Source organism: Meles meles, chromosome 17, assembly GCF_922984935.1.
Source record: "Meles meles chromosome 17, mMelMel3.1 paternal haplotype, whole genome shotgun sequence".
NCBI classification, from domain to species: domain Eukaryota; kingdom Metazoa; phylum Chordata; class Mammalia; order Carnivora; family Mustelidae; genus Meles; species Meles meles.
The window spans coordinates 4,481,808-4,507,517 of NC_060082.1; the positions used below are offsets into that span (position 1 = coordinate 4,481,808).

General features: G+C 51.1%; 1 protein-coding gene and 2 long non-coding RNA genes across 3 annotated transcripts; 1 reads left to right on the plus strand and 2 right to left on the minus strand.

Annotated features, from left to right (window-relative positions):
- Window positions 1-2,906: 2,906 nt before the first annotated feature.
- On the minus strand, window positions 2,907-4,462 carry LOC123928388. The gene is made up of 3 exons (XR_006815685.1): window positions 4,435-4,462; window positions 3,232-3,315; window positions 2,907-3,052 (listed from the first exon to the last, which is right to left on the minus strand). It is a non-coding gene; the product is annotated as an uncharacterized LOC123928388 (long non-coding RNA).
- A 5,817-nt stretch (window positions 4,463-10,279) lies between these two features.
- LOC123928387 lies at window positions 10,280-25,026 on the minus strand. Its single transcript, XR_006815684.1, has 3 exons — window positions 24,838-25,026; window positions 12,251-12,377; window positions 10,280-11,154 (listed from the first exon to the last, which is right to left on the minus strand). It is a non-coding gene; the product is annotated as an uncharacterized LOC123928387 (long non-coding RNA).
- Window positions 17,400-23,025, plus strand: DUSP23 (dual specificity phosphatase 23). Its single transcript, XM_045983516.1, has 2 exons — window positions 17,400-17,755; window positions 18,266-23,025. The coding sequence occupies exons 1-2, from the start codon at window positions 17,489-17,491 to the stop codon at window positions 18,449-18,451; spliced, it is 453 nt and encodes a 150-aa protein (XP_045839472.1). The 5' UTR covers window positions 17,400-17,488; the 3' UTR covers window positions 18,452-23,025.
- Window positions 25,027-25,710: the final 684 nt, after the last annotated feature.

A 25,710-nucleotide genomic window follows, 5' to 3' on the forward strand; every position in this document is an offset into this window, starting at 1 on the left:
GGCCAAAGGACAAGTAAAGGCACAGAAACAAATCCTTGATAGTCTCACTAAGTTACAAAGGTGGGGCGAGAATTCACCTTTGAGCTTCCCAGCAACCAAAGCAAAAAGGAATGAATGTAAAAGATCATTAGTTGTCCAAGAAAGGGCCACCCTTCCTGATACGGACCTAACAGATAGTGATGTAGTGGACATTGCTCAACAATGAATATGCCAGAGAGTTCCATAGAACAGTTTCCTGCTTCATCCTTTCATGCATGAGTGTTCCGGTGAGCTAGTGCTCTGTGACAACCCCAAAATCGTGGTTTCAAATGACAGCAATCATTTATGATTGTCTCACTGGGGACTGACTGGGCTCAGCCAAGCAGTTCTGGCTCAAGTGAGCTGCAATCAGACAGTGGCTGGATCTGGAATCATCCGCAGCCTAAGAAGTAGCCGGGGGATAGAACTGCTGGGGAGGTGCTCACTCACTGGACTTCAGCGCGGGAGTGTTAGGGCAGCCAGGATTCTTATGTGAAAGCTCAGAAGGAAAGGGAGAGGGCCAGGCAGGCTCTCCCCTCTCTCGTGAGCCATCTCAAAACTCACGTGATATCACTCCTTCCACATTCTATTTACGGGACGGAAGTCACTAGGGCCAACCCACACTCAAGGGCAGGGTGATGGGCCTCCGTAGTTTGATGGAAGACTGTCCAAGTCTATGAGAACATGTTCTAAAACCACAGTAAATGACACAAGAGAAATACGCAGCCCAATAGATCCTCTTCTTTTGAAAGCTGAAGAAGAGATAGTCTGACTTAATCGGGGGATAAAATCTACAAGCTCTAGGGTGGCTGCCGATATGGCAGGTAGCCACTGGCATGCACGGCTATTTCAAATTAATTAACATAAAACAAAAAAGGACAAATGCTATTCTTCAGTCTTAATAGCCACGTTTGGGATGTCCAGTAACCACAGGTGGCTAGTGCTGTAAACCACATTTACAGAATTGCAGAAAGTTTACATCATTGCAGAGTTCTATTGGCCATTGCCGATCTGGAATAATGAAAGGACTGCATACCCTTTAGCGGTCACGCTCATGCTTCTTATTAAAGCGCCACTAGGCACTGGGCAGCAGAAATGTACAAATTTCAACATTTGACAAGAGTATGAACTGCATGCAATCTGTGTTGCTAATGAAGAAGACTCCCGTACAGCTCGAAAATCAATAGGATGAAAGATAGCTTCACTCCCCTTAAAGTAAATGAAGCTTCCTCCCCAAGACCCAGATTGCAGGTCACCCCACCTCCACGTGGCGGCTTCCAAAACCTGTGCTAAAAACAGTTAAGAAAGAAAGATAAAATCGAAGCTACAAAGTAAATCCCTTCACTCCTTCACTCAACCAGTGTCTACTGGGCGGGCGTGGACACTCCTCCGCATACCTGAGAACATTTCCAACACAGATTTTACCAATCTCCTAGGCCCCACAAACCAACAGACAAATGTCAGTGATGCACCCAAGAAATGTCTATTTTTAAATAGCATAATTTTCTCATGAAATCACCCCCCCAGAGAGAAATGGTTACAAAGTATACCCCTAAAAAGGTCCGCCGGCTATATGTAATCATCAGCTACAGCCAATTAAATTGAAAATATTATCTGCCAAAAATGATGATTTGGGATTTAGAAAAGTCAAAGTCAAGCCGTTCTGTTTTCCAGTAAGACAGAGAGGCCATTTCTGGTTAATGACAATAAAATTATTTCACCAGCAAAGAAAATAGTTATTTTTATACTTTTCATAATAAGGGCATGTGCAGCTAGATCATGCATCGATTGTTGCAAATCATTAAGAAACAAATTAAAAAGAAGCACTGGAGGAAGCAGGAGCAGAACACTGGCCCATTTTTTAAAGACTGGAATCATGATCTGATCTGTTAAGAGACCATTCTCATGAAGGCTTTCCATGGTCTCAATCTCAAGTTGAACGGAAGCATTAGTTATTGGATCCCGCATCCCAGCTGTGCTGAATGTCCTCTGTTTGGGCTCTCCACCGCCTTGTGCACACCTCTGCCCCCTGCTCTGCATCCCAGGAGACTGGCCGCATGGGCTGCGTAAGTAGGTTCCCTTGCCCCTTTGCTTCTGAAATGCAGCCAATGGACAGCATTAGCAGGAGATTAGAGGATGGGAAGATAGAAAGACTGCTCCCTGTGCCTCCAGCTCCCTCCCTGCCAGGCCACCATGGGTTGGCTGCCCCAAGCAAAGGCTACAGCTCTTGTCTTCATAGAGTTTCACTCTCCAATACCAGGATCCTTCAGCCCTGGGAGCTGCAGTGGTTCCCAAGGTCCTATGCCAACCCTTGTAGGCTTTCCTCAACCTTGTTTCTAGCTTTGTGTGTAATTCCTTTTATTAACCTCTCCTCAGTTTTTCAGTTTGTGTGGGCTGTTTCCTGATAAGCCTGGAATCACTAGTCCATTACTAGCTTTCTATACAAAGAACAAAGCAGGATCGATCCATTTGTAAGAAATCTTAAATCTTCTCCTGACAAATTTTTCCAACACATAATAGTGTAACATGGTTAACGATGAAATGTCATATCTAAGTCCAACCTGTTCCTCACAGAAAATATGTCAGAAAAAAAAATCCAGAACTATAATTTTTTTTCATTTTATTTTTTTTTTATTTTTTATTTCTTATTTTTTTCTATAAACATATAATGTATTTTTATCCCCAGGGGTACAGGTCTGTGAATCGCCAGGTTTACACACTTCACAGCACTCACCATAGCACATACCCTCCCCAATGTCCATAACCCCCCTCCCCCTCTCCCAACCCCACCTCCCCCCAGAACTATAATTTAAGAAAGACAAAACCAACACAACATTTAAAGGAAGAGCCTACCAAAATAATGGTTCTATGATTTGATAGAACAATACTGTCCTTTAAAAAAAAAAATGCAGGGCAAGGAAGGCTTCAACCAGATAAAACTAATAAGAGTAAAGAAATCAGCTCTCAGTTGGAGCAAAACTTGAACATTCTGGTGGTGAGAAGTCTTCAGAAGGCACTTTGTAATCAACAGGACCTACAGGAGGAAGCAAAACCAGAATCTAATCAGTGAAGAGACCTGTTCTCCCAAAGATAAGTAGAGTCATTCTTGAGTTAAAGGCAGTGCACCTGAAACTAATATAACATTGTATGCTAACTATACTGGAATTAAAATAAAATACTTTAAAATGAAATAAGGCATTGCAGTTGCCTTACCCTCCACCACTGTGGTGCGGGGAATGAGAAAAAATCCTCAGATTCAGACAGATCTGCTTTCTCATCTCTCCAAATCAAAATCATCTATAAAGTAGAGAAAGTAATATCTTAAATGTAGGGAAGGCATGAGGATTAATTAGAAAATGCATGTAAAAGACCAAGTACAATCTTTAATGCATTAAGGTTTGTTCAACAAATGGAAATCCAAAAACAAACCAACAAAAGGAAACCAAAGAGTTATACCCTGACACCAAGCTGAAAATGAGCAAGATCAGTGAAAAATGTATGGGAAGGAATAGGTTGATAAAATATGCCTGGTCTACCATGGGTCATTTACATCTTGAGGACTTTCATAATAGATGGAGTCTCTTCCCAGAGGGACCATAAGTAATAGTTACCTAAGAGAATTTTCTCGGTATCTGCCCTGGAAGAGCATCAACATTTTTCTTCTGCCATCTTGTGTTTTGAGGTTAATTGACACTTTTCCCCCACTGCACCATGGTGATCATTTCTTGCTATCACAAACTATCCTGGAGGCCAGCAGAGGTGAAAGGGGAAGAGACTGAACTAGATAACTATGGACAACCATGGTGCCCTTCCAGTTAGCCAGGAGTTCCCGTGGAACCTTTATTCCAGAAGTGTCCTGAGTATGTGCCCAACTGCATCCTCTGTTTGGCTTTTTGGGACCATCTCATCTGAGTGAGGAAACATTGCCCTTGCTGGGTGGACCACATCCCAGAGCCAGAAGTAAGATCATCATTTCGCACAGAAGGGATACTTTCCTTTATATGTCACGGGTTATGTCAGAGACACGGTACAGACTCTACTTCTAGAGGGAATCCACATTTTGACAGCAACGTGTAAGACAAGGAGGTACCTCAGCAGGACCCTAAGGAAGTGGGACTGAGGACAGAGTATTTTGTTTTTGTTTTTTTTTAAGATTTTATTTATTTGAGAGAGAGACAGTGAGAGAGAGCATGAGAGGGGAGAAAGTCAGAGGGAGAAGCAAACTCTCCAAGGAGCAGGGAGCCCGATGCGGGACTCGATCCCAGGACTCTGGGATCATGACCTGAGCTAAAGGCAGTCACTTAACCAACTGAGCCACCCAGGCGCCCCGAGGACAGAGTATTTTGATAAGTGAGAGAAGAAGAGGGTTCTAGGGACTAAACCAATGCACCATGTTGAGAAGACTAAGGAAATCACATGTGAGAGAATCCTAACGCCAATTCAGAAATCCTCCTCCATCCCTGCAATTGGCTGATAGATCCAGCTTCCTGGCGTCCCTCCTCCTGGAGATGCTGCTCCATGATCCTCAAGAACGAGGTCCTGAAGGACTCCTCAGTGTAATGCTGTATGGTGAACAAAGCAAAGTCAAGAAGAAAGAGATCAACATGCAAGGCATTACACAGCATGCGTCTGTACACGTTTTCAGTTAATCCTGATAGAAATCTCATAAACAGACGATGTCATTCCCATTTTACAAGCACAGAAGCCAAGACTCGGAAGTTCAGGAACCTGCCCAAAGGTAACTTGCAGAGCTACAATGGTACTGGGTCTCCCTGTTTCCTAGCCCATTCTCTTTCCCTTCTGCCCGTGTTCATCAAGGATTCCACCCCATTATTCAGCATCTTCACCGGCAGCCGAGACTTCTAACACCTGCCCTCATTCCATCATCAGTCCTTCATTCTGTACACAAAGCCGCCAAGAGAACATCAGTGACTTTCAGAAAGCCATATATCCCAAGTTCACAGCATCTTCCTATCCTACAGTTTACTTGATACAACTGGGTGCTTAATAAGGGACACCTGTATCATTCACCTGTCTCTGCGTGGTAAACCATCCCAAAGTTAGAGGCCTAAAACAACAATATATTCTATATCTTGATGCTGTGAGTCATTGGGGCCGTTCTCCACTGGTCTTGCCTGAAGCCCCACCCCCCGCCCATGAAGATACATTTAGCAGAAGTGTTAGCCAGGTACAGAGCTAAACCAGGACTATTTGGGGTGACAGGGCCTCTGTCCCCATGTGGTATTTCAGCAGACTTTGTCACAGCACAGTGGTCTCAGGGCAGCTGACAAGAGGGCAAGGCCAGAGCGAAAGAAGTTTTCAAGCCTCTGCTTGTATCATAGGTGCCGATATCCCATTGACCAAAGCAAGTCTGGTAGCCACGGCCAGAGTCGATTGTGGGAGGGGGCTGCTCAAGGCATGAATACAGCAAAGCATAATTCACCGAGGGTTGTTGCCATAACAATGTGCCACAGTCTCCTGCTGTGGCCCAAATATTCACATTTCTTCCATTTGAAAAATGCACTATGCCAAACCACCAAAGATCCCGTCCATTCATGGCACCAGACTTCCAGTCCAGGATCCCTGATTGTCTCAGGCCCAGCTGTGGGCTGAGCCTCCTGAGGTGCATTTCCCTGTGCAGTTTCTCATCATTCAGGACCATGGGCTAAATAAATATTATCTGCTCCAGACATACTGGGCACACAATTTTGAGATGGCCTACCCAATACATACTCCGGCTTTAGAGGGGGGAACAGAGAGCCACCTAGCAGTCACTAGTCCATAACGGTTTTGAAAGCCAGCTGGACCACAGTTGCAGGGTCTCGGACCCTGAGTGCAGGAAATGGTTCTTGCACAGAACTGGCTTTACTCCCTGGAGGTGCCTGGCCCTGCCCCTCTGAAAGGGCCTTCTTTTGCAAATAGTCTATGTGCACTGCTAAGTGATTTTTCTCTGCTTGCTTCCTGGCCATTTAGTCTAAGCTCGTCTGATTCTCTTATAAACTTTGGTGCTTTCTGCATCTCAGGCTATGGTCCATTTCACTACACAAAAGCTACACCAACAATTACTTCTGAGACAGGCCTCTACTTTGGTCAGCATGCCAAGGTGCTATGGAAAAAAGTGCCCTTAATTCCTAAAAGCCCTTTTGTCTAGCAAGGAAAGTCCAGTTGAGATCTTTCTGTGGTCCTTGCAAAGTCTTACAGCCACTCTTGATTCCATCTGGAACCTGATGTCATTTCCTGTTTGGAGAATCTTTTGCCAGTTGGAGAGACTGGAAATGTGAAGTGGTTTTCTCTCCCAGCCCAACATACCCCAGACCCTATATATCAACTTAAATTCTGCTTCTGAACAGAGCAGTTCTTTCTGGAAAGCATCCCTCTCTCCTCCTACCCTATTAAATACAACTTTTTAAGGTAATTGACCCCTCTAGCCTCCCAAATGGAAACCGTAAGCCAAACCCACAAGTTCATTAGGTGCCTTTTCCATCTTCCAGGTCCCTGGAGGGGACAGTGCCACCGGGTGGGGCCCCGCTATGGGGCCTGGGTTGCCTGGGATCAGCTTCCGATCACAGCCTTGTGTCAGGTCTCTGGGCTCCACCAGAGTCTGCTTGCTGCCCCCACAGCCTCTGCCAACCTCCCAGTCCCAGAGTCACTGCCACATAGTACGGGTTTTATTACACCATCACTGTCGGGTATCTCTGCGCCAGAAGCCTCCCCAAATCTTAGCAACTTAACCCTTTATTACTTGTCACGATGCTGTGAGTTAGCTGGGTCACCCTTCTGCAGGTCATGTCTTGGATCGCTTGTGCAGCTGCACTCAGCTGAGGGACCCTTGAGGACAGGACTCAGTGGCCCTTTCCTGCTTCACGGTATTGACTTCCGGGCTCCCTCATAGCTTGGTGATCTCAGGGTTCCTGGGGGACAAGGCTCACTCAGTGCGCAAGTGTTCTTTGAGGCCCTGCCTCCGTCATATCTGTGTGTGTGTCTCATTGGCCAGACAAGTCATGCAGCTGAGCCCAGTGTCATCGTGGAAGAGGAATGTGTAAGGGGGTGGCCACTAGGAGGTGTGTTTGTAACAAACCCTTGGAGCACCAAGATGTAAATTTTGTGTTTTCCCTGTATTTTCATTCAAGTATATGTATCCCAATGTCTCGTGCCCTTGGGTGTCTTTGGTATACACGTCTGTGCAACTGAACCGGAGAGGCACAGAATTCTGGAAACGCAAGCACCAGAAAGGCTAAAAGTGACTACAGCCTTGGAGATCCAAAAATACTATAAAACGAAGGTAACGGTCACAAAACCTTTTTCCCTGCCATCTTTCCAACGTTCTTCTGAACCAGGTGTCTTTTCTGGTTGAAGGTCTCTAGGGTGTCATGAATTTCCAACAACTAGCTCTAATACATCCACCTCGTTTCTGTTATGGTCAGCGGCCATTCTAGAAATAAATCCTAGATGACTTTGAGGAACTCCTGATGCTAAATAACGGTTTGAACATCTGAAGAATCACATAATGTCTATCCCTCGGTATTTGCACAAGAGAAAAGGAATTGAATAGAATTACTGGCATTTCAAAGCAAGTACTTGAATTTTGCTAAGATCAGACACAGGACTTGATTTGTCTTTCTCATCGGAGGAAAACGTATACTTAGTTTTTCACTAAAATAAAGAGAATCATGAACGTGTTTTAATGACCTCAAAGACTCTCTTTCCATCAATCATTTTCTCCAGAAGAGGTTGGGGTTTTTCATCAACAGTAGCGGGTAATGATGAACACATTTTGAAACTGTGTCTTGATTAATGATGTCTTCCCTTCAAGGATTGATAGACCATAAAACTCTGTGCTAAAAGACAGGTGTTTCCCTTGCTACCAATCGTGATTCTAAGGATCCAGGTATGCTTGCCCTGTTTGTCCCCCACGAAGCAGAACATCCCTTCCAAGGGCAACAAGGGGACTCACTGAGAGCTGGACTCACAGGCGGTGGGTTTCTGTTCTGTTCTGCTTGCTTCCTTGTTACACAATTAATTCTCTGCCTAAATTTCCAGCCTTTGCACAGCCAATGATGTTCCTACCCCCATCTGGAGGGGACAACAGGAAGAGTTCCCAAACTATTCTTTGGGACCAGATGTGGTCACTGACACACTCCACGCCGAGGGCAGGGAGGAATGGACATGACTGTTGCTCTCTCACTGAAATGCCTACTACCAATTAGTCCTGATGAGTACCGGAGCCTCCCATGCCGAGGATGATAACGAGAGCCAGCATTTATCGATCTCTCGCTGTGCCGAGCATTGTTCAAAGCCCTTTGCATGGATTGACGCATTTAATCCTCACAATCCCGGGAGGCAGGTGCCAAGATGATCTCCACTTGATAGAGGAGGGCACTGAGGGGTAAAGCAATTTGTTTATTTAGCTTTAAATGGCAGAGGTAGGATCTGAACCCACCACCAGCTCCGCTCCTTCAAAGAGACTAGTCTCGTGAAGAACTCAGAATTCCTTCCCGCATCTGTGACCTTGGGACCGTACCTTTGGCAGCAAGTCACTGACATTTACACACATACAACATTAGCGGCCCTAACTCTCCGATGATCCGCACAAACCGTTAACAGAAAGGGAATTGCAGAAACTCTGGCCGGTCCCATTAGGCAGTGAACCTCAGACTAGGTCCTATTCTCTTGGACCGTCTGGGCATCTACATTCCCCTAGAATGTGGATGCAGCTGCTACCCAGAGCTGGGACTCTCATGCCATCCACCCTCCTCAGCCACCACCACTGGGCCCCGCCAACCAGTCAGTCCCAGCATGTTTCCTGAGGACCTACTGGATGCCAGGCCCCAGAGCAAGCAGAGGAGATAGACTTCCACACTGGCAGCTTTGGGCCCCCACAGCCCAGATGCCCAGTTGGAGAAACGCGATTAATTTGGGGAAACACCAACCTGGAAGTAATTAGAGGGGATGTTTTTAAAAGATTCAAACTAAACCACCTTTACGGTCCCCTCCCAACCCCACCCCCATCCTGCTGATTTCTCTCTAAGGCAAGCATTTATTAGTTTGATTTCAACACACACACTTGTACCTGTAATTACTATATAATGTCTGTTTACTTTTTTAAATGAAAATGAATTTAAATTAATCTTGTTTTGTGAATTTCAAGGCACCCCCTGAGATAAATGAAGACACTCCAGGGTGTCATCAGACCAGTGCTGGGAATCCTTGCTCTAAAAAAGTGGAGAAGCGAACTCATTAAACCTTCAAGGAGCCAGAGGGGAGACATGTATATGGATGTACACATCGAGCACAGTAAAGGGAGTTTCATACAACGGTTACTCACTTATGTGCAGGTACGCGCACAGTTACCTAGGAAGGGTGGTGCACCAGGATGCGGTCGTCTTCAGATGAACCGTCTGTTGTAAACTTAGCACCAATGCGCCTCATCATCAAAGCCTCCGCACCACAGAGAGGCTGGGAGCGGCATTTCTGACAGCAGGAAGAGGCCGTTATTCTCCAGAGTTGGACAAATGCAAGGAGAGGCTCCACACAGCAGCCTGGCGCATCTCTTGGGACTCCCCACATTAGTGCTGCGGACTGAGATCATCGGTGGGAATTTTCCAGATGTTCTTGAGCTTTTTTTTTTTTGTCTTCTATATCTTTTTTTTTTTTATTTACAGCATAACAGTGTTCATTGTTTTGGCATCACACCCAGTCTCCATGCAGTACGTGCCCTCCCTATTACCCACCACCTGGTTCCTCAACCTCCCACCCCCACCCCACCCCACCCCCCCCCCCCGCCGCCCCTTCATAACCCTCTGGTTGTTTTTCAGAGTCCATAGTCTCTCATGGTTCATCTCCCCTTGAGCTTTATAGCAGAGCGGCTTCCAGACAAGTTCTTTGAGGGCCTCTCACTTAGATATCACGAGCCAAGATCGATCATCTGGGACCTTTGCTGCCATGGGCCATCCCACAGGTATGCGAAGCTTTAATGACCTTACGTTGCTTCTCTTCTTCCCTGGAAAACTTGGGGTGGCTTCTCTTTGGATACCAACTAACATAATGAGGTAATAGGTAATCATTTTTCCTTGTTTGTATATATATTTTAGCAAGAGACCTCATCCCAGAGAGCTTTCTGCGCCAGTCTACAAACATTAGGAGGTTTTGTCTTAAAGGCAGTAAGGAGTTACGGGGGGACTGGAAGTGGGATCTGTGTTCTGTGAAGTCACTGCGGCTGCTCAGAGGGGAAACGTGTAGGGGCTGGGATGGTGGGCGACGGTCCAGACAGCCACGGAGGTGACAGGTCCGAAGATGCCACAGAGATGGGGTCTATGACCTGTAGGAAGGTCAGCTAGGGGCTGACAGGTGGGACGGGGGGGGGGGTCCATGGCTCCTTCCCCTTCCCCTCAAACAGCAGGGGAGGCTGGGTGCACTTATATCGGAGGATGAGACATCAGACAATTTCTGGCATGCCCGGAACATGCTTCATAGGTGGGGAGAGTGGAAAATGATGCCTCGAGAATTCCTCCAGAAAGGAAATCTGAGAACCAAGCCCTTCCTTGGAACAAAAACAGGAAAGCGGCAATGTACATCTAAGCATATTTTTCTTGGACATCTTCCTAACGTGTAGATAAAGCAATAAACTGTTTTAATCAGGGACTGTTAGGGGTTGCTCAGTGACCTCGGGCTTCCACCCAGGCCAATTAGGCCTCTGCCTGTGCTGGGCAGATCCTCTGACCACAGCCCTGCTCAGCCAAAGCTCCTAGGCTCCAGAGAGGAGACACCTAGACATGGCCTCCTGTGGTCAGAGGGTAGGTGCTGCCACGTGCTCTCAAGCAGGAGGGGGACAGAGCTGCAGGACAGTGGGTCTTCCTCCAGGGCTTCTCGGGCACAGGTGTGCAAATGAGCCCTCTGGGGATCCCACAGGTCTGGGATGGGCCCGAAAGCCTGCATTTCTCAAAGCCCCCAGGTGATGCCGAGGCTGCTCCACTGAGGTTACAGTTTGAGGAGGACAGTCGGAGGAACGGCCAGGCGGTCGGTCAGGCGACCAGAAGGAAGAAGATGCGGACCCTTCCTGCTCGCTTGATGCACGTAGTTGCTGCCTCTGCCCTGGAGAGCGGACCTGTGCCGTCTGCAGTGTGGGGCACTGGAAAACTTAAAACAATGGGGAAAGACACAAGAAGTAAGACAGCAATTCAGAGACCTCAAAGATCTGGTATGGGGGCACCTGGGTGGCTCAGTGGGTTAAGCCTCTGCCTTCGGCTCAGGTCATGATCTCAGGATCCTGGGATCAAGCCCCGCATTGGGCTCTCTGCTCAGCAGGGAGCCTGCTTCCCTCTCTCTCTCTGCCTGCCTCTCTGTCTACTTGTGATCTCTGTCTGTCAAATAAATAAAATCTAAAAAAAAAAAAAAAAAAAAGATCTGGTATGGCAACCAGCATATTAAGGAGAAGGAAAGAAAGAAAAGAGGGCCTCTGCATCCCTTGTCTAGTGCTACGTGACACATCGCCACAAACCTAGTAAAGAAATGTTCATTTATTATCTCACAGTTCTGTAGGTCAGAAGTCCGATGACGGTTTAACAAGATCCTCCGCTCAGGGTCTCATCAGGCTGGAGTTAAGACCCCAGACAGGCTACCGCTCTCGTGAGAGGCTCGAGGTCCTTTCCCAAGCTTGTTGAGACACAGAATTCACTTCCTTCCCATTATAGGACTGAAGTCCCGCCTTTCTTAGTAGCTGTCACCTGGGGACCAGTCTCAGCTCCTAGAGGCCACCTCCCCATGTGGCCCCCTTGAACTGAGTAACATAACAAAATCCTGAGAACCATATCCTCACTCCAAAAGGTGTGGGCCCTTAGAGCCGTCTTCAATTTCTGCCAACCACAGCAACCTACGAGCATTCATCTCACACTGGAGATATTTCAACGTTTAAGTGTAATTCCTTCATTAATTCCCATCAGGCTCCAGATCATCCTGTGATGGCGATGGTGGAAGGAACAGCTCCCGTGTTGTGGGCACCGATGACGGTCCAGCATGCCGCTGGGTCCTCGGCACACCCCTAGCATCTGCAGCCCTCTCAGGGATCCTCCCTGGTCTATATTATTGTGAACATCTGTATTCTGTAGGTGAGGAAATGGAGACCTAGCACTTCTAAGTAGTTTGGTCTAGTGACACAGTGTAGCAACCCAGGGACTTTTGATACAATGGATTGGGTCCCAGTCTGGACCACCCAAGGGTCCATCAATGTCCTCACCTAGAAACAGAGAGCTGGAGCCAGGAGATCTCCGAGGTTCCTTCCAATTTTGACGATCACTCCGTGAAAACTGCAATGTTGAGATCTTCGGTAATTTCTTCCTTCTGGACACCAGGCAAAGCCAAGGCTGTAGCAGCATGAACAGCAGACGTGAGAGAGCTCCCCGAAAAGGTTTCCATCACACAGGTGGCTCTTTGCTACCTGAGAGCTCCCTCTTCTCTGACTCTGCTCTCCCCTGCCCAGGGTTGATAGCTTTGAAAAAACCAAAGCCTGGCCACATGTTCTTTCCCATCTCCAGCTCCTCCAATCACAGTTTCTGCTCTAAGACACCCCCCCACCCCCCAACATCCCAACATGAAGTCTCTGTGGGCTCCTGGGATGGTCTACAGGGAAAAATTTAGGTGCCACGGAGGTGACAGAATTGTCAGAAATACAAGACATCAACTGGTCAGCTGTGAGATTTCAGTCATGGAATGCTCTGTAGCAGGGTACAAATCAGATTTTCAGCTAACGACAAAGAGAAACAAGGAAAAGCTATCAGTGCCATCTTGTGGAAAGACCTAGATTAAAATGTCCAAGGAAATCTGGCCACACCCAGATCATGTCAAAGCCTCCACACTCCACGCTGACGGGCATGCAAGGGACAGCAGGATGGCTCCATTCTTTGTTTACAGCAATGGAACTGATTGGTGAAGGGTCCGTTCTATTGCCTACTTCCTGTGTGTATATTATCCCTCACTATATGAATATCACACAAACCCCCATAGCTGCAACACCACACACACACACACACACACACACACAACCCACAGTCAAGCTGTCTGCCCCCACCCTTTACAAAGCACGACTCTCCAAATGTAGGAGCTTTGCACCGACCTATCACTGCCTCTCATCCCCAACAAACGTACGCACACTTAGACCACAGCTATTTATGGTATAACTTTCTCGTGCAAAAACAAAGCTGATTTTTTCCCACTTCTTGAGTTGATCAGAAATTATTTCTCCTCCTTTCTTCTATCTGCATAGTCCCCTCATATTAGTTACCTGCCATGGCATAAAAATTACCCCCAAAATTTGATGGCTTCAAATAATAAATAATTGTTATCTCATGGTTTCTGTGGGTTAGGTGTTCAAGAGCAGCTTAGCTGAGTTGTTCTGGCTCAGGGAACCCGTGAGGCTGCTCTCCAGATGCTGGCCATCTAAAGTCTTGATGGGGCTGGAGGATTCATTTCCAAAACAGCTAGCTCCCTCACGTGACATTGGTATGAAGGCTCAGTTCCTGACCACATAGATGTCTCCACGAGACTCCTTGAGTGTCCTCACAACATGGCAGCTGGCTTCTCCAAGGCAAAGACCACGAGGTCTCTTATGACTTAAGAAGTCACACGCCATCACTTCCACTGTATCTTGCCGGTTACACTTCTATCAGTGTGGGAAAAGACCAGACAAGGCAGGAGGTGGTTCACTGGGGCCGTCTTGGAGGTTGACCTCACACCAACCCCCCTTTCATATCCAATTTCCAAATCATCGGGTTCCAGGTGTGAAATGTGTTTACATGAAGGAGGATCAGCATACTTAAGACACTGAGAATTCTGACTACAGTCCAAGGGCCCCAGGAACCCAACCCCAAGCAATCCTTTGCCTTGACGGGACACAGAGACCAGCTTGGAGCAAGGAATTCTCTGACTCTGACTTCCTCCCTAACTGCACTGGCAGTCTGGAAACTGGGACCTCAACATGAAACAGAAGTAGGTCAAAATATTTTTATGGACTGGGGAAGGGGGAGCTAGGATTCCCCCAAAACTGTACTGTTGAGCTTGTCAAGGAAAGTTACTTCTATTGCTTCACAACAGACAGAACAACCAGAAGACGGGTAGATTCCTGTCTTCATAGGACTTTTCCGGTCATTTCAACCCAAGCTTATCTTTGCCCACCGACTTCTTTAGCACTTATTTTTACTGCACAATTAACTTTTTAATACATATTATCTGATTGTCTTTGATGAGTAATTTAGTGCTTTATTATATGTTATGAGAACAATTACACTGGAGTCTAAACCCTCTCCAGTATGTTGTAAATTCCTTCAAGTCAGGGACATTCAGCTTATTACTCAGCTCAGCATCAGCGTCAACAGACCGTTCTCCAGGAATGCGTGTGTCCCCCTCAACACACACACACGCATTCACGTACACCCGCAATCACACACACCCATACAACCAAAGAGGAGCTCGACAAAGAGCAAGGCTTATTTATCCTTTTTTACAAAAATAGCCATCCGACGCAGCCAGAATCATACTCACACAGTCATTCTTTCCTTAAAAGCACAGACAGGTAAAACGCGCCCCTTGAGAAGGTGCTACATGACACCCAACATAGCCCACACGCTCATGCGTGGAAGAAGCAAGCCATCGGGCATCGTCTTGTAGTGCCGGACACTCACATACACCCCCAGAAACGTCCATATGCAGTCTCCCTTCTGCATTCCTTTTTTTTTTCTTCTTCATTTATTTGCTCCTTTAACATTTTTGAGCACCCTGCATTGGATTTGTGGAATTCAAAGATGCAACAATGCAGCCTTGGCTCCCACACAAAGAGGTAACCCTAATCCAATGAAATAACAGTTTCCTGGGAGCACATATTTCTACTCCTGGGAGAAGGGAGCACAGAAAAAGGCTAAATCTTCCTGAAGGTCTGGTAACACTCTACAGAGGAGAAAGGAAAGGAAGTTCAGCATTGAGTTGGGAGAAGGGTATGCAGAGCGCCATTACGGATAAGTCACAGAGGTCTGAGCCAAAAAAAAAAAACATCACAGAGGGGTTTTCTTTTCAGTTCAAAACTCCCCAGACCCAAGACAAAAAATTAAATAGCACCCTTGACGATGGGACACAGCCCAAGGCAAGGACGGTGGGTCCTTTTCACCCAGGCTCTGTTGAAAGGAAGAGGCACAGCTGTAGAGTAGAAGGAAATTCCTTTCTTTTTATTTTTTTAATATTTTATGTATTTATTTGACACAGAGAGAGAGCACGCGCACAAGCAGGGGGAGCAGCAAAGGGAGAGGGAGAAGCAGACTCCCCACTGAGCAGGGAGCCCGATGCAGAACTCAATCCCAGGACCCTGAGATCACAACCGCAGCCGAAGGCAGAGGAAATTCCTACAGCGTGACCCAACTAATCTTTCTCTAAGGAGCTCCAGGCAGGGGGAAGTTTGCACTTCTTCCCTGCAGGAAAATGTACAGGTGTTAAGTCCCAGTTAGGGGTTCAGGGGAGAAGAGAATCTCTGCGCCTCCGGAAATGTCTTCCCTCTGAAGAAGACAGGCTTTGAGGTAGATCTCAAGGAGAAAAGGAAGCGGCATAGGGTGTGGGGAGTGAAGGCAGCAAAGAAAGAAAGAACAAGACAAAGGGACCAAGAAAGGTTCAACTTGAAAGGTGCACATGCCAGAGTCTTGTCTCCAGAGTCCGTGCAGCCAGCGACTCTGGGAGCCACGGCAGGCAAGGAGGGGGAGCAATGGACATGGATGGGCAAGAAGACTGATCAGGAGTTGGTGGAAGTGGGAGTGCCAAGGCTCAGATCGCAGGGAAGGGGAGGAAAGGGGGGATCATGGAGTTCCTGGCTCCTGGCACCTGGCGAGGGTAGGTGGAGGCAATGCTTCAACCTCATGTGGGCAACTGGTAAGTGGACTTTCACAGGGTCAGAGGAGCCTCTGACCTTGGGGGAAGAAAAATTCCTTTCCATTTTACTGGAACCAGATCTTTAAATGGTCAAATGTGTGTCGGTGGCAGGTGGAGACAGGGGAAGAGGAATATCTTTACAGCTAAGTGCCCTGGGCTTGGACTTAGAGAGGCCTTGGCTCGCCAGCCCAGCCACAAACTAGTCGCGTGTCCTTAGCCAAGTTAACCAGCTTGTCTAAGCCTCAGATTACGTGTGGACCAAAAAGCACAAAAATACCGTCCACGTGTGGTTCTTCGGAAAGCCCTTGGCACAGGGCCTGGTACACAAGCAAATTGAACAAGGGTTAACTATTTTCATAATTATAATTAGTCTGCATCCCTAGAAGCACATTTCAAATGAGGACCCAGGGGGGTCAGATCCCAGCCAAGATACTGTGTTCAGAGCTAGGTCCCTACATTCTACTAACAGCACCGAGGAACTCTGGTCTCCCTGCCGGAGGGTGAGAGCCTGGAAGTCATGAAATGTTAAGAGAAATTATGAAGTCCTGTAGTTTAACACAGATGATATCTGGGAGTTCGAGGACGGCCCTGTGAAGAGGCGGCATCCTTCCCTTCCATTCAACTTTAGGAAACAATACTGGGCGTTAAAGATGCCAGTGCCAGGCTCTCTGGTTTCAAGTCCCCAGACCGTGACTCACCTTGCTCAAGTCCCCGAACCTCTCTGGAGCCTCAGTTTCCCCTCTGTAAAGCAGGGGGATTAGATTACCTGCCTCATCAGATTACTGTGGCACTTAAGTGAGTTAACACAGGTACAATGCTAAGAATAGTGTCTGGCATATAGCGGCTGCTCACTAAACGTTCATTCTATGTCGTGGGTCGCTATTATCACTGGACTGTGATTACTACCCCGGGGAGGACTTCAGGGCAGCAGATGCAGCCAGTATTTCCGACTAATCCCAGCCTGGACAATGAGAATAGTCCTCTGCACAGTGGCGACCGCCCTTACTGGACAGGTTCATCAAGTCACTGCCAAGGACCAGTCAGACACCGTAGACGCGGTTCTTCCCCCAGAGGAGGAACCCTTGGGCGTCCACGATGAAGAAAGTCAGACTCCCTGGAGGCCAGGCCCAGGGACAGCAGGGGCAGTGGACACTGGTGTAATAACCGCCACCCGCCGCCAGGGAGCAGCAGAGCCCGACCCCGCTGGCCTCCTCCGCACTAGGCAATTCGTCCTTCCCTGTGGGTTTGCCTTCCCGCTGTTTGAGTAGCTCCACCAATCCCCGTGCGCACCGCTGCGGTAATCCCGCCCAGTCCTGAAATCCAACCAGTCAACGAGTGCGCTGCTCCGGACCGGGGCCGGGTCGCGGCGCCCGTCCTGTCACTCAGAGCTCCCGGGTCCGCACTCCGGCCCCGCCCCCGAGACGGCTCAGCCAATCCCCGCAGCGGAGCGGGGCGTCGCCCGACGGGGCGCCGAGCCCACGTGTCCCAGGGCGCGGGCGCGGGTAGGAGGCGCCGGGCGGGGGCGCGCGGGACGCGAGGGGGCGGCGTGGTGGCGTGTCCTGCCACAGTCATGGGCGCGCAGCCCCCGAACTTCTCGTGGGTGCTCCCGGGCCGGCTGGCGGGGCTGGCGCTGCCGCGGCTCCCCGCGCACTACCAGTTCCTGCTGGACCAGGGCGTGCGGCACCTGGTGTCCCTGACGGAGCGCGGGCCCCCGCACGGCGACAGCTGCCCCGGCCTCACGCTGCACCGGCTGCGCATCCCGGACTTCTGCCCGCCGGCCCCCGAGCAGATCGACCGTTTCGTGCGCATCGTGGACGAGGCCAGCGCGCGCGGCGAGGTCAGAGGGCGGGGCGGGGCGGGGCCTGCGGGTCAGCGGGGGGCGGGGACAGGCGGGGCGGGGCGCGGGGGCCTGCGGGGGCGGAGCCCGCGGGGACGCGGCGGGCGGCTGGGGACCCGGGCAGTGGGCGAGGCGGCAGGGAAGCGGCGAGCGCTGGGAGCAGAGGGGCAGAGGCTGGAAGGCAGAGGCCGCTGCGCGCTCTCCGGAGCCTCGCGCCGTCCAGATAGACGGGAGCCACGTTTCTAAACCAAAAAAGAAGCCGGCACCGGGCTGGGGGCAGGCAGCCCAGGGGCCCAGCCCTTGAACCAGCTACAGGGGAGGTGACGGGCGGCCTCCAAGCCGCCAGGCACAGGACAGCACTCCCAGACTGCGATGTCCCTTCTCGCCCCTGAGAGCCTTAGACCCCTGCCAGGTCCTGGGCCTGACCCAGAAGAAGCAGGTGTGGGAAGAAGGAGATGGGTCTCCCCGGGAGGGCGTCCGGCTCCACCCCACCGAGCTCCCTCTTCCCAGGCCGTGGGGGTGCACTGCGCCCTGGGCTTCGGCCGCACTGGCACCATGCTTGCCTGCTACCTCGTGAAGGAACGGGGTCTGGCCGCGGGGGATGCCATCGCTGAAATCCGGCGCCTTCGACCTGGCTCCATCGAGACCTACGAGCAGGAGAAAGCCGTCTTCCAGTTCTACCAGCGGACTAAATAAAGAGCCTCAGCTCCAGCCTGTGCCCCAGGCCCTGACCCCCGTGTTCAGGGGGCGGGAGACGGGGACAGACAGGCCCTTGAAGCGTCCAGCCCTGCCGCTCCTGCTGGCCGGGGAGACTGGGAGACTGCGCAGCTGTTCCCTGCAGGCAGGTCCTGACTGAAGAGACAGGGGCAGCCGCACTGGGGGGCAGGGGGACTCCCTCCGCTGCTTCCCTGAATAAATAACTTCTGAGAACTAGACCACAGTGCACAGCACCCGCAGCTTTCCAAGCCTCCCCCGAGCCCTGCGACCTAGGGATGCCATCAGGGCCCTCCCTGTCCTGTGGGTGAGGTAGCAAAGCCTCAGGCCCAAGGCCACACTTCTAGAAAGTGGGAGGGTGTGCAGGCCCTCTGCCTCTGAAAGATGCTGAGACTCTGTTCTCTGATGATCTTTGATGTGTCCCCAGGGGAGCTGGCCAATGGACAGGGCACAAATTCCCAGCAGCTCCAGGTCTCTGATGCCAACAGGAGAGCCCCTGGGGATACAACCCTCCCCAGTCAAGGCCCCTCTGCCCCCTTGTGTGGCATCTGTTAGCCCTCTCGAGACCGAGAAGGCCTGGTGCTCACAACTCCCAAGGGCTGGGTGCCCCTCACCAGCCGTGTGCTGCTCCACTCCCGAGTGAACAGCGGCCCATTATGCTGCCCCACACCTCACACTGAGCGAGGCTGGAACTGAGCCAGCCGGGGTGCTTGTGCCGGGAGGCTATTTGGTGGGTGAGTGAAGACATTGAGGGCCCCAACTCTTGGCCGTGGTTCAGCTGTTACCTGCACTCCCAGCTGGGTCCCAACCCAGCAGCCCCAGCACCACGCTTTGGGCTTTGAGAGACAGGGTGGGTGGGATGGACCAGCTGGACAGACTCTCTCTGCTGTAACTTCGGGCTGTTCCATGGCAGGCGGGCCGGACGAGGTAGAAATGCGTCAGGAACTATGGACCGCGTGCCCATCTGTGTGTACCGGGCTTTGTTAGGTGCGGAGGCTTCCCAGCCCAGCGCGATGGCTCACAGCCTCCTGGAGGAGATGGCGCACACTGGTCCAGCCCTAGACAGTGGCACTGTGAGAGACGTGCGTCCCAGATGCAGGGGAGACAGAGCAGGAGGAGGCCAAGGTCCCCCTGAGGCCCCCATCCTGTGTCGCCTAGGCCAGAGGCAGGTCTAAGGCACCAGCTCCTGACGCCTTTCTCCTTTGCACCGCTGCCCATCTAGCTCAGCCCCGTCCAACACACACGGTATCGCAGCAGCCAGAGTCTCGCCATGTCTCTGGGAGGCGGAGACAGGCTGTATATGCCTCCCCCTTTCCTCCGAGGTGTGTCAGAGCTAGGGACTCAGTTGGCCATCCTATCCCTCAGTTCCCAGCCAGCCCAGCCAGGTCGGGGGGTGTGAGGAGCCCCCAGTTCCAGGCACACAGACTGCCACAGAGACGTGGGAAGCAGCACAGGGACAGGAAGCACTGAAGTCCCCACACCCCACCTACTGCTCCCCGGAAGCATCCCACAGCCCCTTCCAAAGGGGAGCGTGTGTGTGTGTGTGTGTGTGTGTGTGTGTGTGTGTGTGTGTGCGCGCGCGCGTTCAAGTGAAGGCAGGAAGCGTGCGGATGGCCACTTCCTGGATGCCTTCCCTCCGCCTACCAGCATGGAAACCAGAAGTGGGAGGCTTGAAGCTGCACCCGGAGTTCCCCTCCGCTCTGCTCCTGCCCTGGCAGGTGGGACAGCCAGTCCTCGCACTCGCTGTCCTCCCTTTCTCCCTCCCTCCCTCCGCCCCACGTCTCTGCACTCCTTCAAAGGAGACAGAACATTTTTTTAACCCCATTAGAGCCCCGTGTGCAGCCTCTGTCCCCATAATTTAAGCAGATCTCCGCTGCCTCAAGAGTTCCTCCGGGAAATAAACATATAATTATGTGCTTAAGGAAATCGCTTTTTAAATAAGTAAGAGTTGACTTGAAATGAAAACCTCTGCCCTTCTCCTTCATCTACCTTGGGAGGTGAGCCTGAGGCTCCTTCTGGGTTCACCCCGCCCCCAAATGTTTCACCTGCTCCCCACCTCCTCTCCCGTCCGTGGCCAGCAACGACGGCTTCCAGGCTGCCATGACCCTTCCCCATTCTGCCTTCACCAAGGTGATGGGTGTGAGGAAGGAGCCACGTCCACTGACAAAGGACCCTCGCGCCGCCTCGCACCAGGGTCTGTTAGCCTCAGCACTGCTGATCTCTGGGGCTGGAGACCTCTCTGTCGTGGGGTCTCCTCTGCGCTGTGTGGTGTTTAGCAACATCCCTGACCTCTGCTCACTAGATGCCAGTAGCATGCCCCCGCCCCAATAAAAGAAATGTGACAGCAAGAATGTGCCCGGACATTGACCGATGTCCTCCAGGAGGACAGAATTGGTCCCAGTTAAGAACCACCACATCAGAGCAACGAGCACCAGGGGCCGCCATAAGCTTGCGTTTCCCGTGGGAACGTGCTTGGGAATTTCTCCCTTGGATGCACCGTCTTGCGGGGGAGAAAGGACCAAAGAGCATCAAACACTCCCCTTGAGCAGTGCCCAGTTCCCGGCCCCGGCCCCGGCCCCGGCCCTCCAACCAGGGTGGCTTTTCAAGATGGTGACAGACACCATTACCTCGGGACATTCAGCCGGGTCTATTTTCCATGAGCGGCTGGGGGCACGCTGCCGTGACACGGACTCACACCCCCATGTCTTTACGTTTCCGTTCACGTGCATGGTCTGCAGTGTGACTTCAGTTCCCTGCCGGATGGAGGCTGCCCGGTGGGAGGACATCCCTCCGTGTCAGTCGGGTGCTGCAGCCGCCACCTCCTTGGCTCCCCTCCCAGAGAAGTGTTCTGATGCGCAAGGACAGGAGGGGCACCGGCCACTCTGAGACCCTTCCTCCCGGGCCTGGTCCTTCTGCCTCCACTTGATCCAACCGTGCACACGCACAGGTTCTGTAGCCGGCCCCCAGGCATGTGTCCCCAGCACACAGCCTCCTGCTGCGGAGATCAGCCTGCATTGTGGCCACTCCCCAGACCTCCCTTGGAGCTCAGCCTCCTCGGCACCCTATCGCCATCCCAAACACGTAGGGACCTGGCCCACGGGGCGGCCCCTCCCCTGTCCTCCCTCAGGGGAAGAAAACCTACTCCTCGTGCACAGCGCCCCTACCCGCCCCCAAGACCCCTCCAGATCTTCCCAGGGATGAGCATGTCACGGGGGCTGGGATTTGATCCAAATCATCAACTATCTCCCAGAATGAATTGCACTCATTTGCCAAGCCTCCAATCCAACCTTCTGCCGACTGTGTCGTGTTCTTTCCAAGAAGGAAACTGAGTTGGTCTCACAGGATCATTTTGTCACAAAACAACACCAGTTACCACTAATGTGTTTTCACCCTGTTCATGACTGCACTTTGTTTACTTAGACAGTTACAATCGTCGTGTTTATGAAGCCCTACCACAGGGCAGGTGTTTTTATGTACATCATCGCATTGTGTCATTTTATCCTTACAACCACTCCGCAGATCAGGTCTTTTTCCCTTTCCAGGGATAAACTAAGGTTTATGGAACTGGCTGACTTTGCCCAGTGCCTCACACTTGCAGTGAAAGAGCTGGGATCACATCCAGACGTCCCTCCCGCCAGGACCTCCCCCCGGCTCCAGGGACACAGGGCAGTCTGCCCTCATAGTCAGAGCTTGGCATCAAGGGCCATCTTACCAACTCAGCCTCCAATGGCTTCTCTGTCCACCCTCCTAGGAGCCCGGAGAGTAAACATCTGAAACCAAAGCCAACACATCCGAACTATGGACTGTGCTTGAAAACGCAGCCCAAGCAGTTAAGTCCAGAATAGCGAAGCTGACTCATCAGGTCACTTCGTCCCCTCCACGACTACATAACTCAGAGCAGACTGTCCTCACCCAGCAGGACAATCTGGGGCACACGGGGATGGCACTGAGCCCTCGCTAATGTCTTTTTGTGTCTGATGATTTATTGAAAACTCTAATATCCTTTCGTTTTTTGTTGTTGTTATTTGAGCCCTTAAAGCACGCCAGGCACTATGCCAAGTGCTTTATAGACATTATCTCACTTAATCCTCCAAACAACCCTACGGACAAGGTCTTCTTAGAAAGCCTAGTGCACGTATGAGTAAACCGAGGCCTGGAGGGTTTGAGCCGCATACCCAGTCACGTAGCTAGAACAGATTCAAACCTGGGTTTATCTAACTATAAACTGCCTTGTCCCTTGGGAGCCGAGACAAGACTTCGTTGTCATTACGAAGTACGCAGCAGCATCTGTGTCCCCCGGAAGTGAGGCACTGGGACTCACAGGCCGCTAGTGGGACCTGGGATCACCACGCCCACCCCGTCAGACGGGCAGTGCTGCTCTGACCCGGGAGTGCTGACCTGCCAGCCTGGCCACCGGCCCGACAGGCTTCCACCCCCACACCTCCCGCTCCATCAAAACGATCGTCCCCTATATACACGATGCAGTATTATGCCTCCATCAGAAAGGACGAATACCCAACTTTTGTAGCAACATGGACGGGACTGGGAGAGATTATGCTGAGCGAAATAAGTCAAGCAGAGAGAGTCAAGTATCATATGGTCTCACTTATTTGTGGAGCATAACAAATGACATGGAGGACATGGGGAGATGGAGAGGAGAGGGAGTTGAGGGAAACTGGAAGGGGAGATGAACCATGAGAGACTATGGACGCTGAAAAACAACCTGAGGGTTTTGAAGGGGTGGGGGGTGGGAGGTTGGGGAACCAGGTGGAGGGTAATAGGGCACGTACTGCATGAAGTACTGGGTGTGGTGCAAAAACAATGAATACTGTTACGCTGAAAATAAATAAATAAATTTAAAAAAAAAAGATTGTCCCCTATTGATTGAGAAATGAGTTACATGAGCACTTCCGTCATTACTTTTAAATTTTTCTCTGGCTATTTTGGATTCAAGTCCCACTCTTGAGAAGGCAGCATGCTTGTCCAAGCAAGCAGGAAGTGGCACGGTGCACGTCCATGCCTGAAGTTCATGACTTATTTGCAACCTTGATAACAGAATCCTTTGTGCCAATAAATTCCTTAAATTGCTTCAACCACTCTCCCACCCTATTTCTCCCTTGACTTACTCTGTCACCATGGTTATGTGATCATGAAACAAATTGGTGATGTCACCTCTGAGCTTTCAGGGTGTGGGATTCAGCAAGGTGAACGGTTCTGGGATTCTCCCCCTACCTTGATACTAAAGACACCGCTGTCTCTTCCCGACCCATACGTATGGCGTAGGGACTCTGCTCCAAACCCAAGGTGGGACATACGGACAGTCCTCGGTGTGGCTGTCCCATGGGTTGGGGGCATGCCTCACCGCCTGCAGTGAGTTCTACGTACCCTTGGGCTCCGCAAGCCCACTCCAGGCAAATTCGCCAACTGGCATGCTCTCTGTAGACAACTGCATGAGTAGTTGGGGCTGATGCAGCCTTGGGCCGTGGAACAGGATTAAATAACCTCACTGAGGTCAAGCCCGCAGAGAGAACTGTGCCATTTTGACCATGACCTGTGAGGCCCCAAGGAAGCCAATCCCTTCCTCCAGCTCCTTCCTCCCTCTGCCACAGACCTTGTTCTCCCTACTCTCCCCACATAAGGGTCCCCAAGACGACCCTCGCTAGAGGGACTCACGGAAAAGCTGCCCTACTCTCAGTAATGGCTCGCTGTGGTGAAAGGACACAATGATAATCAGCAAAGGGGAAGGGCACACGGGGCAGAGTCCAAGCAAAGCAGGCACGGGCTTCCAGGGGCGTCCCAGGGACACACACCTCTCCCGAGGACTGTGGAAACATACAATACCGTCCAACGGCACAGTTTCCCTGAACCTGGGTGCCGGCACGCAGCCCCTGCAAGATTGACCTCTGGCGCTCAAGCTCCAGCCCCAGAGGTCAGCCTTGGTACTGCATGGCCCCCAGCAGCCCGGCATATGCACCACCACACTGTGAGCACAGACCATCTGCCTGGCCCAAGATCTAGGTCCACAGACAACTTCTTACCAGGCAGGATATCTCAAGAGCTCAGCGATCAGCTCACAGGAGCCGGTTGAGACACAGGCCTGACCACCCTGGGCATGCATGAGGTTTGGCCCAGCCAGCCTGCTGAGTTGCCCCAGTCCTGCACACGGCCAGGCATCCTCGACTCTCTCTGCATGACAGTCAGGGCAGCCTGCCGGGGAGGCATTTGTCCCCAACCCTGCCCAGCTCCCAACTCCCACTACCCACTGGTCTCAGCTTAACACCCTTTCCCGGGGAAAGGTTTCCAACCGCCCCCACACATACACATATTCCCAAAGCATCTGTCCTTCTACCTCGCGGGCCCCGGCTCACCTATGATTCATCTCATCGTTTAATGTCTCCCTTTCCTGTCGGAGTCTAAAGACCGTGCCCAGGCTGCTAGCGCCCAGCATGACGCCTGGCACCCAGGCGCCCGAGAAGCATGTGACGCCGGACCCACTGGCCAGAGATGCAGAGCCAGTCGGGATAAATCCAGGGGATGCTTCATCTTGGAGGGGGGGGGTGGTGGATACGTGACAGAGCACGCCCGCAAGTGTGATGCCAAGATCCAGGGCATAAATACTTAAGCCATGTGGGCGTGATTAAAGAGAAAAGAGGAGTGCATCTGGTCAGATTCAGGAAGTTCACCTTCCGTAGGAGGCGGATGGCAGTGTTGGAGAACTAAGGGATATATACGCAGGGTAGGTGTTGTTAAACCGCTGGTGGTCTGTCAGGGGCAGAGTCCACACAGGGAGGCTAAGAGAGGTGGGCAAGGAGAGTGGGTGGCCACGGGGGTGGGGGTAGATGCTGGGAGGAGCTAAAAACCCCTCCCAGGGGCAGCAGAAAACACAGGGTTGGACTCAGATGGTGGAGGGATCGAAGGGTCAGGGTTACATCCGATCTCCAGCTTGGAGACGCCACGGGCCTTTGAGCAGAGGACAGCTTGCTGGGTTCCATTTGTCTTAAGTTGCACAGACAGAATGGCCCCATTTCTGAGCGACAGGACGGTTCTTTATGATTCAGTTCTGCCAAAGAGAGACAAGGTCTCAACGCGGCTGATTTTTAAGACTTTTCAGAAGATACGAATTAAGTAAGAACCTGCTTTCCCTGCTTGCTGCAAGTTAATGACTTTAATGCTTTGCCAAAGAAAGTAAAGGAGTTGTTAAGTCTGCGCTCGCCCTCTGGGCTGGCTGGTTATGGTTTTTT